This window comes from Grampus griseus (genome assembly GCF_964374135.1).
Source record: "Grampus griseus genome assembly, chromosome: 1".
Lineage (NCBI taxonomy): Eukaryota > Metazoa > Chordata > Mammalia > Artiodactyla > Delphinidae > Grampus > Grampus griseus.
This window is the reverse complement of record NC_139017.1, coordinates 163,391,066-163,404,247: the sequence shown is the minus strand read 5'-3', so window position 1 is coordinate 163,404,247 and position 13,182 is coordinate 163,391,066. Positions and strand designations below refer to the sequence as shown.

Below are 13,182 nucleotides of genomic sequence, written 5' to 3'. Positions count from 1 at the left end.
CTCTCAGGATGTAATTTTTGCTGGTCTCTCTCACCTCTGTTCTGGAACCACTAGGCCCCCGCCCATTGCGTGCCATGGCTGTCTGAGGCCATCTCTCTCTGTGTTGGTGAGGTGGCTCGGTGTCCTGGAAAAGAGCCACTTAATAGCTCCATAACCTTGGACAACTTGCTTCTCTGAGACTCAGTTTTGTTTTCCTCAAAGTGGGTCAACACCTTCCCCACAAGCCTGTTGCAAGGATCAAAGGTGACGTAGGTAAGACACATCATTTCCAAATGATAAGGAGGACAGGTGTTCTGTTCCGCATGGTACCACTCCTGTCCAGTCACACCTGTAGCATCCTCCCTGGGATGGTTGAGGCTCTGCCATGCCAGCCTGCATCAGGGCCTTCCAAAGAAGGAGACGTGGTTTGCTGGCAGAGAGGAGCATTTCAGAGGAGTTAGCTTGGCGTCCTCAGGCAGAGGGCAGCCTGGAGCCCCAGCCTTGGGTCAGGTTCCCGTGGGTTCCTGCGTTCCTTCGTGCCTCTGTGCTCAGCCTCCCCGGGGGGCAAATGATGAGATCAGGACCTTCAAACAAGAGCCCCTTGTTGTTGCTAAACCAGTGGCTTCTGGGGTGACTCGAGGCTTTGGAATTTGAATTCTAGACAAGCTCCCTCAGGATTCTGCTGTGGCTGCCCCAGTGCCCACTTCTAGGACCCACTGTCGCACTGGACGTTATCATCTTCTGTCACCCATCACTACCAGGCCCCAGGTGCAATTCTTCCCTCTCCCTCCCACCCTCCCTCCTTCCTAAACAAGAACTACACCCGCCCCACAGAGGCTTCTAATCCACAGCCCAGGTAGTGTTCACAAACTCCTCCCCGCTGCGGTCCCCAAACAGCTGCCTCAGAACCTTTAAATTGCACACGTTAGGAGAGACCTCAAGAAGACTTCATTTTGCAACGACACGCAGGCAGTCGGCACACTGGGTCTCCCTGGAGCCCCAGAAGTGAAAGGAAACGCTTGTTGTCCCAGCAGGAGTGGTTGCTTAAGGACTTGCTTCTCAGCTTTTCAAAAATAAATAATGTTATTGTGGATTTGCTTTTTTTTTTTTTTTTTTTTCCTTTTTTGCGGTACGCGGGCCTCTCACTGTTGTGGCCTCTCCCGTTGCGGAGCACAGGCTCCGGACGTGCAGGCTCAGCGGCCATGGCTCACGGGCCCAGCCGCTCCGCGGCATGTGGGATCCTCCCGGACCGGGGCACGAACCCGTGTCCCCTGCATCGGCAGGCGGACTCTCAACCACTGCGCCACCAGGGAAGCCCTGTGGGTTTGCTTTAATTGTAAAAATAGCACAGAAAATAGAGTTAAGCCAAAAGAAGAAAATAAAAATCCCCCATGAGCCTAGTCCTCTGAGAAGACCATGGTTAATAGTTAAGTGTATTCCCAACCTTTCCTCAGGCATCCATTTGTATATAATTTTTACAAAAGTTGAATTACACCATTGTGAAATGTTTTCTCTTAATAGATTATAAACCGTTTTTTGCTATGAAATAAACGTCTCCGACATCACTTCAGCAGCGGCATGGTATCCACTGCATGGATGAGCCATCGTTTCACCACCTCCCTGTGGCTTGATGTTTAGAGTATTTCCAGGTTTTTCTATACTATTCTAAACAACACTGGAATAAGTAGCCATAAAGTTAAGTCTTTGCAACATCCTTGATGATTTATTCCCTTAGAATAAATTCCTAGGAGCCAGAAGGTCACAGGTGCTTTTGAATTAACCAGAAGAAGAGTTTGAGGGGCTTAGAGCCTCGTGCAAGGGCCCTGACACCTGGGACCTCCCTGTGGCTCCCTGACCATCACATCACCGGTTTAGCCATTCACCTTTGCCGCTGTAAAATAGGGACAATGGGCAGAATCAGAATGTCAGAGAGGAAAGGCCCTTCCCCTGGGTTTACAGGTGTGAAGGCAGAGGTTTGCTGAGAAGCAAACGGAAGCCAGGTTGGGAAGCAAGGCCGGGAGCTCCCCATCCCATGCTCGTTACACTCTATCCGAATGTGTTTCTCACACACTCAGCTTGGGGTGCACTGGCCCCGCCGTGCAGGCAGGCACTGACCATTGGTGACCCGCTGCCCTGACCTCTCCGTGTTCCCAGCACAGCATAATCACTGAGCCTTCGTCCTAGCCCTGGCCCTGCAGTAAGGGCTTTACAACTATTATCTAATTTTCATTCCTCCAGCAACCCTCTGAGGAAGGCAATATTGCCCTGGATTTATAAACGAGGGAGGAAATTGAGCCAGGAATTCATGGACTCAGGTTCACGTCCAGGCCTGACTGACCCCAGAGCCTAACGCACCTCCCACTCTGGGTCCAGCAGCCTTGGCAGGTTTATCCGCCAGGATTCACAGTGCCCTTTGACCCTTCCTTACAGGTGTTCCGAATAAAGGCCATCAAGCTGGGGGAGAAACTCCTGCCGGCCTTCGATACCCCCACGGGAATCCCAAAAGGCGTGGTGAACTTCAAAAGGTAGGATGCCGTCTGGTCTCCCACTTGTGGCTTCGGCTGCATCTGCGTGGAAACTGAGACACAGGGTGGGATGAATGCCGCCGCAGGAATCACGGGGGTCGTGGCACAGTGACACCTAGCCTCGGCCAGGAGCTCCCCTGAGCTGGCGTCGGTCACTAAACCTGGTTCTCGGGTTTAGGCCATGCAAGACCTGATCTTTCTGGCATGGAGATGGGGCCGCCATTCCTCTGTGATCATCTCGTAACACTGCCGTGACTCACAGCCCCGCCGCTGTGCCCCAACTGCCCTCCCTTCCCAGCTGGGATCCCGGGCTGGGAGGCACGTCACACCTCCCACCACAAGCAGGAACCCAAAGCTGCTGGGGAGTCAGGACCCTGGGCAGAGGGACCCTGGTTTGCTGACCCCTCAGCCCCTGTCAGCCCAGAGGGGCTGTCAGAACCCAGAGGGGCTTCTGGGAGCATCAAGCCCATGGAGGCTCAGACTCCGAGGAGGAAAAACCCTGGCCGAGGTCATAGAAGCCAGTAACAGACCATCCAGGACATGAGCCCAGGACTTCCAACTCCATTTTCAATAATATTTATTGTGATTCCTCCCTGTAAAAATAAATCCTCATTGCAAAAAAAATGTGGATTATACCAGAAGTGTTGGATAAGACCCAGAAAATCACCTGTGACTCCACTAGTCAAGAAACCACTGGTATGTTTCTTTCTACCGACTGTTTTAAAACATTAGTTTTTATTGGCCACTTGCATCGTTTCCCCTCCTGATAGGTTGCGTAATTCGGCGTGTGAACTAGAGTCTTTCTGGACGTTCACCAGGTCACAGAGCCAGAGTAGAAGGGACCCGGGGTGACACAGCTAGAGCAGGTGGGGCCCGGGCCGCAGCTCCGTCCCGCTCCAAAGCCCCCCGGGGACTTAGTACCCCGCTGCTTCCCTCTGTGAGGGTGGGAGCCAGATGTGGCACTGAGACCCAGAGGGGAAAGGACGGGCTCAGAGTCAAGGGAATAGTGGCCAGCCGGCTTTAGGATCCACTGAGGAGCATGAATCTTGCTCCTGGAGACCCCAGTGCACCCCACTGTCTTGCCTCCCTCGCTCTCTTCCTCCCCTGGGCTGCCATTTCTCACCATTTCCCTCGCTATCAGAACCCAGCTCAGATGCCACCTTCTCCAGAAGCCACAAGTGTCCTTGCCTCTCCTGGCCTCCAGGCACTTTATCTGCTTCCTGTGGCCCTTGTCACACTCAGTCTTCACGTTCCCCCATCGGCCCCGGAGCTTCCTGAGGGCAGGATCCATGTCCCCGTCTTTCTTTGTTCATTCCTTCAACAAATGTTCACGTGAGCCAGTGTGTGCGGCATGAGAGACCGACTCTGATGACTGCTGTCCTTACCATTTATTGAGCGATCACTCTGCGCCTGGCATATGCTAAGGGTTTCGCTCAACGCCTCAGAGCACACTCCTTACAGCAGGCCTTTAGGACGGGTATTTATATTATGCCCATTGCCCAAGGTCTTCTAGCTCACAGGCAATGGGGCCAGGTTTTAACCCATTTTGTTACAGATCAAAAGCTCTGCTCCCGATACCCACCTGGCCCTCCCTCAGGCAGGAGCCCTGCCACCCTCGCGATGCATGGAGCAGACCTGGAGACCTGGTAGAAGGCACGTGCCGGTCCCCAGGCACCCAGGGAGCCCTCTGGGGCCATTCTTGAGACCATCCTACAACCTGAGCCTGGGGGGAGGGCTGTAATATGTCCATCACACTGGACTTTCTGTTCCATCTCCTGAAGCGCTTTCTTATCTCAGGGATCTCAGTCCAACAGGGGAGGGGAGGCAGGGGCCCTGGGCTCAGGTGGAGTGCCCAAGGCCCCCTTACTTCCTGGGGAGGTCGCACCCTCTAGGGCCTTGCCAAGAAGGGAGGACTCGGCCTGCTCAGCATCTTCACCTTCTTCATCTTCATCTCTGTGGTCAGAAAGGATTCCTGGGGTGTGATGTCACTTAAATCTCACTGCAGGCCAGGGAGGGGCCCTCAGGGCCCATCAAACCCCCATCTCGGTGCCAGGGTTGACTCCTCAGACCCTGACACTTTGATCCCTGCTCAGATTCCTTTCCCACCAACACTGATCTTGGAGAAACACAGCCAGACGTCTTGGAGCCAAGACACAAACACCCCGTCTTTCTGGATCCCTGTCCCGGGTCCAGCTTCTCAGGCCTCACTTAGCTCAGGCACCCCTCCCTCCTCCACGCATTGGTACCCCCTGACTCCAAGCAAGCCCCACAAGCTGCAGCCCTGGTTGCCTGCCTTACCCGTGTCCTGCAGAGCCCGGACCTGATCCCCCGCAGATCCTGACATTTCTGATTAAGAAAGCACGTTTATTTTTAGACTGTTTGCATGCTGCCAGTGCTGTATACATATGTATGTGTACGCATATTTCCTGGCAACACCTCCCTCTCATTTTCTGGGTAAGAGAGTCTATTGCTAAAAATGCCTCCCCATTCCACCAGGGAAAACGTCAGGGATGTATACAGCCCGCGTGGCGCTGAGTGTTCCCTTTGGAGAGGGCCTGCTGGTGGGAGCTGGGTCCACACTGCTGCCCCTGGTCAGTGCAGGGCTGGCTGTGAGCAGTTCGGACCTGGGCCCTAGTAGGGGGGGCAGTAACTAGGCCCTGTCCCCAAACTGCCCCTTGAGGAGGACCCTGAAGGGAGGTGGTCCCCAAGTGAGTGTGACCGCTCCCCCTCCCTGGTGGCAGGCCTGGGAGGCGGAGGCAGGGGCAGCCATGACCTGTGACCTGCAGGACCACTGAACTCTGGGAGCGGGGCGGTGGCCAGTCCAAGGGCCTCCGCAGCTGAATCAATCTCACTGGCTCTCTCACACACCCAGCCTCACACACACCTATGCACCCTACTGCCACTCACCCAAATCACGAGGACTCAGATACGCAGGCTCACCTTTGTCACACGCACTCTCCCACCTCTATATATGTGCGCAGATTCACACACAAAGATGCGTTTACATGTGCACGTTTCTGCTACACACTTACACATCGTAATAATTGTGCACGTTTTTGAAGGTTCACTGTGTCCCAGGCACAATGACGTGGGTTCTCTCTTTTCAGCACACAACAACCACGTGGGCCCCATTTTAACAGTGAAGAAACAGAGAGGTGAGGTAACTTACCCAGGTCACACAGCAGCAAAGCAAAGTTAGAATTAGAATCGTGGTCTGTCTGGCTCCAGAGTTAACGATTTCACCATACACATGTGTGCACACACAGGCACACACATGAAGAAGCTTCCACCAGGCTGGGGAGGGGCATTGTGGAGCAGCCCCTCCCACCGGGAAAGAGTCCACTTGGAGACTTAAAAGGCAAGGAGGGGAGCAGAGGGCAGAGCTTCCATCAGCCCATTGCCTCATGAGGCTGATCAGAAGACCTCCTGGTCTCTGGATGCTGCCCAGAACAGATGCATTTGGGGCACAAAGTACCTAGGATTTGGATTTGAGATCAGCTCTACCAGCACTGTCACTTACTGTGTGACCTTGGAAAAGTGTCTTCCACTCTCTGAGTCTGAGTATCCTAACCTATGAAATAAGAATCTTGGTATCTACCTCTAAAGTTAGATGTGAAGGTAAAACAAGATACCGCTGCTGCCTGGCACATTAGGAACTTAACTCTAACAAACAACACATAATTTAGATGTGCGTAATTACATAATGGTAACAATGACAGTCATCGTGTGCCTCATTTATATCTCACAATGGCTCTATGAGGTGTGGGTACTGTCATTTAACAGATGAGGAGACTGGGGTCTAGAAGAATTCACTGACCCTTCACTGACCCTCCTGAGGTCTCCTAAGCTGGGAACTGGGGGAGCCAGCATTTGAAGCCAGGCAGGAGAGAAGAAGGTGCCTGGCCTACCGCCCGCCTCTGCCCAGGGTGGCTGGACCACAGGAGGCCCACTTGGGAGGGTGAGCATTGAGAGGGAGGGGAGAGGAGGGAGAGGCTCCTGTGGGGGAAAATGAGAACAAAAGATGGCTGGTGGCTGGGGTTTTTTTTTTACCTTGAATTTCTCTGCGAGGGCAGGAAGCATCAATTATTCAGGAAGCCCCTCTGTGGGTACCTGCAGCTCCCACTGAGATCACAGGCTGGAGAGAGAGGTCTCTTGGCGTGGGGGGAAGAGGGACAGAGAGGGGTCAGCTTCCCCTTCCCTCGAGGTGGCTATGGGGCCGTCTCGGGCACCCCTTAGGGAAGTGCTCTCTGAGGTTTGAATCCTGCCTCCACCCCCTACCAGCTCTGAGCTTCTGAAAGTGACTCACTTCCCTTTCTGAGCCTATTTCCTCAGGGTTTAACGATGCTTTGCCTTGTGGGCTTTAAATGAGGTCATGATGCAAACGCCTGCCCCAGTGCCTGCATCTGGAAGCTGTTTGATTTACTATCTAGGAGCCAAGTTTCCCCTCTCTGTGCAACCCATCCCTCCCCACCTGCCCCCAAGTCAGGAAAATACCCAAGGAAGCAGGGATGTTTACTGAGATCACCTGCTCCAGAAGATCCTAAGACTCAATTCCATCTGTTTCTGGAAGATGGAAGAGTTTCCTCACTTTCCTGAAACCACATCAGAGAGGAGAAGAGCAGCCTTAGGGGAGCCCCAGTCCACCCCAGATAAAGCGGTGCCCCTCAGCTGGCAAACTGTGACCTCCCAGACCCACGCCTGCCTTCCTAGGTCCTGTCCCTGGGAGACAGAGGGATGACAGAGGCCAGTTCCCAGGGAGCCAGAGCTACCACAGCAAGGAAGCAGAGGGGCTTCCAGAGGCCCCGGCAGAGCCAGCCCCCCAGCCTGCCACACACTGACTGCACCTTGGAGGCCCTACGGATAGGGGGCGCTCACTCCACCCCGCTCTGTGCCCACCCACTGTCACCCCGCAACCTCCCTGCAGAGAGAGGTTGACCCTTGTCTCCCTGGTTGTCCTAAATGTCCCACAGGAAAGAGCATCATGATACACATGAGGGCTCAGATCAGGGAGAGGAAGCAGCTTACCCAAGGCCACCCCCATTCTGCATCTTCCTCTTCTCTCTCAATCCCCGCAAAGCCCTAGGAGCGGAGACTGGGACGCATTATCCTCACTCAGTCTGACGGATACAGAAACTAAGGTACACGGGAAGAAATGGTTTGCCCAAGACCTCGCTGCTAACAGACTTGAACCTGTGCCTCCTGGCTGCAGGTCCCAGGGAGATTTTAAGTGACAGCTCCTGGAAAGGCAGCATCCTGGCCTCTTATCATGTAATGAGACGACAGGCCAGCAGCTGCACAGTGACTGGGACAAGCTCTGGCGTCAGAGCAGCCTTGGGTCCCCACTGTTCCATTTACTGTGTGATCGGGCAGTGATTTCACTGTCCTGTGCCTTGTTTTCCTCATCTGTGAAAGGGGCAGATGGGAGGATTTCCCGAGGCCCTGCCCCTGCACTCTTCCTCCTTGAAAGCACCCAGTACTTTCAAGGAAGGGGAGGAAGCGGTTAGTTGACAGCCTCCTCCTCTGCTGGTGATCCATCTAAGGTGTTCGTGAGACACGTACGTACGTGCTCAGTGAGTGAGGAGACCTTTGCTCCGAGAGCCCCTGCTGCTTTCATTCCTAACCTCGGACCTCCCAGGGTCCAGCAGCCCCAGGTGTGTGGTCTTAGCAGGGCCACCCACCCTTCAGGTGTGGGTTCCACGAAGTTCCAGGGGCCGTTGTGTGTCCGTGAGCAGCACTGGCTGGGGGGGGGGGGGGGGGGGAGGGGCCAGATGGGATCCCTGCTCTCTTCATCTGCCCCCTTCGGACCCCAGCCATACGCCATTTACCCTCCACAAGCAGCAACAATGATTATGAGCCATTGACGAGTGGATAGAAATAGTGTTCTGTTGGTGGGGGGGGGTGGGTCTTTGTGGCCCCTGACAGCATTATCAGTATCACCTGTAAATTTAGCATCACGTGTGTGCCAGGTCTTGGCCACCAAGGCAGCTCTGCTAATATTCTTCTGGAGCCTACACGTCTTGCAGAAGCTGCTTGACCATAGAAACAAAGACTATTGCCTGTCAGACAGGCCTGGGTGACCTTTGGCAAGTTTCTCACCAGCCTCAGTGTCCTCATCAGCTAAATGGGGCTAAGGATAGTACCGACCCCCAGGGAGGGTTAACTGGGATTGCACGGCGAAGCTCCTAGTCCAGTGCCTGGCAATGGGGCAGAGGAGCCAGCTCTGCTGGCAGAGGGTGACCGAGGCTGCTTCTGTCTTTCAGCGGCTCCAACAGGAGCTGGGGCTGGGCCGTGGCAGGGGGCAGCAGCATCCTGGCGGAGTTTGGATCCCTGCACTTGGAGTTCTTACACCTCACCCAGCTCTCTGGCAACCAGGTCTTCGCAGAAAAGGCAAGTCTTCTCCCCTGCTCCCTCTTCTCCACACGGAGAGCGAAGGGTGGGCACTCGGCCCGTGACGGGGAAATGGACCGCGGGCCAGCTGGAGGGTGTGTGGGGAGCCCGAAGGCCTCCAGCCACTGCCAGCATAGCAGATAGTTGCCTAATCGTAACCGATGCCAGGCGCCAGGGAAGGTGAGTGCAGGGAGTCAGCAGCATTCTACAGAGGGCGCGGCAGAGACATAGCTGCCAGCGAGAAGGTTTTCCCTGGTACATGTGCGCCCGCTGGCAACCACACACGTGTGAAATCCGGAGAAAGTGCAACAACGGAAATCCAGGCACCAGTTTGCGTTGGCAGGAATTGGCCACCCGGCACAAAAGTCCCCTTTCCAGAGACATTTAACTTCTTCGAGTGAGATCTGCCTGCCTTTCCCCTTCCAGATGCCCATCTAGCACATGCTGTCAGCAGGCTGGCAAAGCAATTTCACTCCACAGCAGAGGCTCACGTCTGTTCCTTCTCGTCGTTACCAGGCTGGCGAAGGCCACAAGGGGCTCAGAGCGCTAGCACCCAGGCCTTCGTCCATCCTGACAGCTGCCCATCCCTGCCCCGCTGTGAAGCCCTCCAGAAGGAGCGGTTCCTCAGTGTCACAGCCCTTGGCAGTCCTACTGTCTGCAAGTGTCTCCGTAGGTCTAACCCTCAACCCAAGGAAGAGAAGTGGACACACACCTCCCTCTGATGGTGCTTGCCCCTTCCTGAGTCCTGCCCCTATAGGGAGATGAAGCCCTGGCCTCCAGGAAGAAGGAGACCCCCACTCCCAAAGCCTTCTCTTCCCCCCAGATGTTAGTCTCTCGGAACGCCAAGGGAGCTGGGAGGTCACAGAGTCACACCTCTACCCAGTGGCTCTCAGTCTTTTGTCAGCCAGCCAGCCCCAAAGCATCATCTAGCATGCTGGTGAAGAAGCGGATTTCTGAGTGTCGCCCCAGGCCCAGGAGTCTGTATTTGAAATAAGCACCCATGTGCTCTTTGATGCCAGGTTTAGGACCACTGCTTGCTCAGTGTGGGAATCCACCCGAGCTTTCTTGAGAAGCTCAGAGAAGAGCTTTCAACCCCTTGATTGCTTCCTCTGCACTGGGGCTCACTACCAGCCTCAAACAGCCCCTCGTGTTGTCAGACCTCCCTCCAGAAGCTCTTCCTTATATTCAGAGGACTCTGCCTCCCTGGGATACCCCACCTCAAGAGCTCATGGAATAAATTCAATCCCACTTCCGATGCGTCTTCTCCTCTGGTCTTTTTTCCTGCCTCCAGGCCCTCCCTGCCCCCAGCCTCCCTATTTCCACTGCTCTTGAACCAGACCCCTCTAGGAACACCACGGCCGGCTCAGAGCGGAGGGAGACGAGCAGCTTGCTCTCGTTCCTGCTAGTCTGGAGATACCACTGCCTGAGCACCTACGATGTGCTGGGTACCGTATAGTAGCTCTGATTTTCCCACCAACTCTATGAGGTGTGTCTTCTGTCATCCCCATTTTACAGAGGAGGAAACTGAGACTCAGAGAGGTTAAATCACTTGTCCTGGGTCATCCAGCTGGTAAGGGATAAAGCCGAGACTCAAACCCAGGACTTTCTGGCTCTGAAACCCACGATCTTCAAGACAGATCAGTTCAGCAGGCTTCCGGATTTTTCTCAAGGGTCCGTCCACCTCGTGGTCTCTCTGTGTCTCTTTACATTCACGTTCTCCAGCTACTTTCATCCGCCAGTCATTGCCTCCCACAGAGGCGATTATTGGCAGTCAACAAATTGGCCCAAATTCTAGAAGCGCCCGCACTCTCCGGGGGAGCTAACTTAGCCCGTTTCACTGCTCACCACAAGGACAGTCGAGAATAACTCGGGTACAAGCACATTCCCGTCCGCCATAATGGGCTCCGTTAACATAAATGGATATGAGACCTGATGTGGCAAAGCAAAGTGCCGTCCCCCGGAAAGAAAGGTCTGACAGCTAAAAGGCTGCTTTCCCTGCTCCTTACCTTGTAGATAAATCTGCGAGCGTGCTACAGCTCCATCCCCGAGGGCCCTTCTGTCCTGCAGAGTCTGTGCTGGGAGGATTTCATGTACCGCCAGACAGCAGACCCTGATGGATCAAGCCTTCCTGAATCCCGCATTGTGCCCTTTGTAGCCCAAAAGGTTGCAGATCCAGCCTCCTGATCCAGCGGGTGTGGCCTCTGCTACTCGCTGCTGCGTGGTCCCTGCCCTGATCCGTGTTGGAGCCGGGGCTGCTCCCTGTGGTCAGAGGGGCCTGACTCACGTCCTGGCTCTAACACTTACAAACCCCGTGACCATGGGCAAGTGACTGACGCTCTCTGAGATCCGGCTTTCTCGTCTGTTAGACTGAGATAATAATAATACCGTATAGGTTGTTATGAGGGTTGGAGATAATGTATCTAATGGGTCTGGCTCACAGCAACTGAGAAACGTTGACAGCGTTGTAGCGTTGTAGCTGTTGTTAATAAAGCCCCGAGATGCCTATTAGGGTACAGGGATGTTGAGGGGTGCAGGCCTCCCCTCTGGAACGGTTCCCACAGTATCTGATAACATAACATGTTACCAAGCTGAACCGTGTGAAATTGCCAATATAACCGTTTCTGACCTGTTAAAAAGACAGTTCTGTCTAGCACTTACAAATGAGCTACTGTCACTTATACGAACGCCCTCCTCAAAAGACCCGTCCCCAAAATCCACACGCAATGAGGAAGGGGTGAGGTGGGGGAGGGGCAAGTGGCAGGGCCCCGGGCAGAGCAGTCAGCGCAGAGGTGGAGGGTCAGGCCCCACTGTGGCCGCACCCCGCCCTTGAACACAGGGGCAGGACCGCCTCACACCCCCGGGTTGGAGCCGGCTGCTAGTTACACAGCTCTCCCTTCCTGCCTCGTCGGAATGGTTTCCTCTCTGGACCCGAACCAGCTGCCTCAGTCCTCAGTGGGCTGGGACCCGGCTGGCTTCTTGGAGAGAATGAAGACGTGCCTGGTGTCCATCTCTTGGCAGGTCAGGAACATCCGAAAGGTCCTTAGGGATATTGACAAGCCCTTCGGCCTCTACCCCAACTTCCTCAGCCCGGTGAGCGGGAACTGGATGCAACGTGAGTACAGGGGCGCCGCTGCCCCTCCTCCAGCGGATTCCTGCCCAGCTTCCCGGCCTGGCTGGGCGAGGCACCCAGCTGAGTGAGGAGCCACGTACCAGCAAGGCATTGGCTCGGAGCTCCTGGATGCCACCCTCCTGCCACCCTCGGGGCATCGTGGGGAGTGTTCGTTTCTGTTGCCATTGCTGTTGTGACGGATGTGGTGGCTGCTGGCTAGTGAGGCCCTGCCCTGTGCGTCCCCCGCATGCTAGCTGTCTCCAGCCTTCCGTCTCTTACAGTGCCCACCGAAACCTCCTTCATCCTCCCCCAGACTTGCAGGGGTGCTCCCGTTAGATGTTTACTCCAAAAGCAGCTCTAAGAAAGGCCATGCATCCTCTCCCAGCCCCTTTCATCTGGTTCCCTACCTCCAACTTTAATTTCTTAAAAAATGTGTAAGCAGACCCTAACTATACAGCCATATAAAAATCAGGAGTTCATCACTGGTATCTTACACCTGTTAGAATTGGCCCTAGGATTTCCTGCTGTTTATGTTCAGAGGCTTTTTTTTTTCAGCCAGACAGTTGTGGGTCACCTTTGGAGCCTCATTCGCAGCCCCCAGCTCCACCCACTGAAACAATGGGATTTGAAGGTCTCTCAGGCAGGGGAGTGTTAAAGTCTTCCACCTCCTGGGATTGCACCCCTATCGAGAAGCACTGCTCTGCCTTGCCCTTCTGTCCGAGGCCCTGGTTGTGTGATCACAGTCAGCACAAATTGGGGGCAGCAGGTTCCATGGGCCCTGCCTCTAGGGGCTTCCCAAGACTTGCCCAGAGCCCCTACCTCCACTGCCTCTACCCAAAAAAGGACCCCTCTCCCTTTCCCTGCCTCCAGCCCCAATTGTTATGGCATTAGCAAGGGCTCAGCGACAAAGTAGACCTGAGTCTAATTACTGCATGCCTGAATCTTCATCCCTTGGAGCTTTGGTTTCCTCTCCTGCAAAATGGGAGAAGAGCTGGAGATGTGTTCTTTGTGCACCGTAGAGGGGCGTGGGAGCAATGGTCAGAAGCTGCAGGAAACAGACTTCAGTTCATCTTCCAAAGATGACATGGGTTGTCCCAAATGGTCATGAGCGCCCATCACCAAAAGTATGCAAGCAGGGCCTGGAGGGCCAGCTGGCCAGCCGGCAGGGATACTGTGAGGAAA

The 13,182-nt window shown here is 54.7% G+C and overlaps 1 protein-coding gene across 3 annotated transcripts in view; it reads left to right on the top strand.

The window, feature by feature from the left end:
- MAN1C1 (mannosidase alpha class 1C member 1) overlaps nucleotides 1-13,182 on the top strand; it is a gene marked incomplete at both ends in the record, with an annotated part of 131,283 nt that overhangs the window by 102,756 nt on the left and 15,345 nt on the right. Inside the window, 3 exons of one of the 3 annotated variants that reach the window (XM_082678089.1) lie at nucleotides 2,410-2,504; nucleotides 8,765-8,937; nucleotides 11,845-12,003. The exons of 1 other annotated variant lie outside the window; for it this stretch is intronic. In XM_082678089.1, coding sequence (XP_082534215.1) covers nucleotides 2,410-2,504; nucleotides 8,765-8,937; nucleotides 11,845-12,003 — 427 coding nt within the window. The remainder of the gene's footprint in view (nucleotides 1-2,409; nucleotides 2,505-8,764; nucleotides 8,938-11,844; nucleotides 12,004-13,182) is intronic. One more of the 3 variants, XM_082678090.1, reaches the window with a different exon arrangement.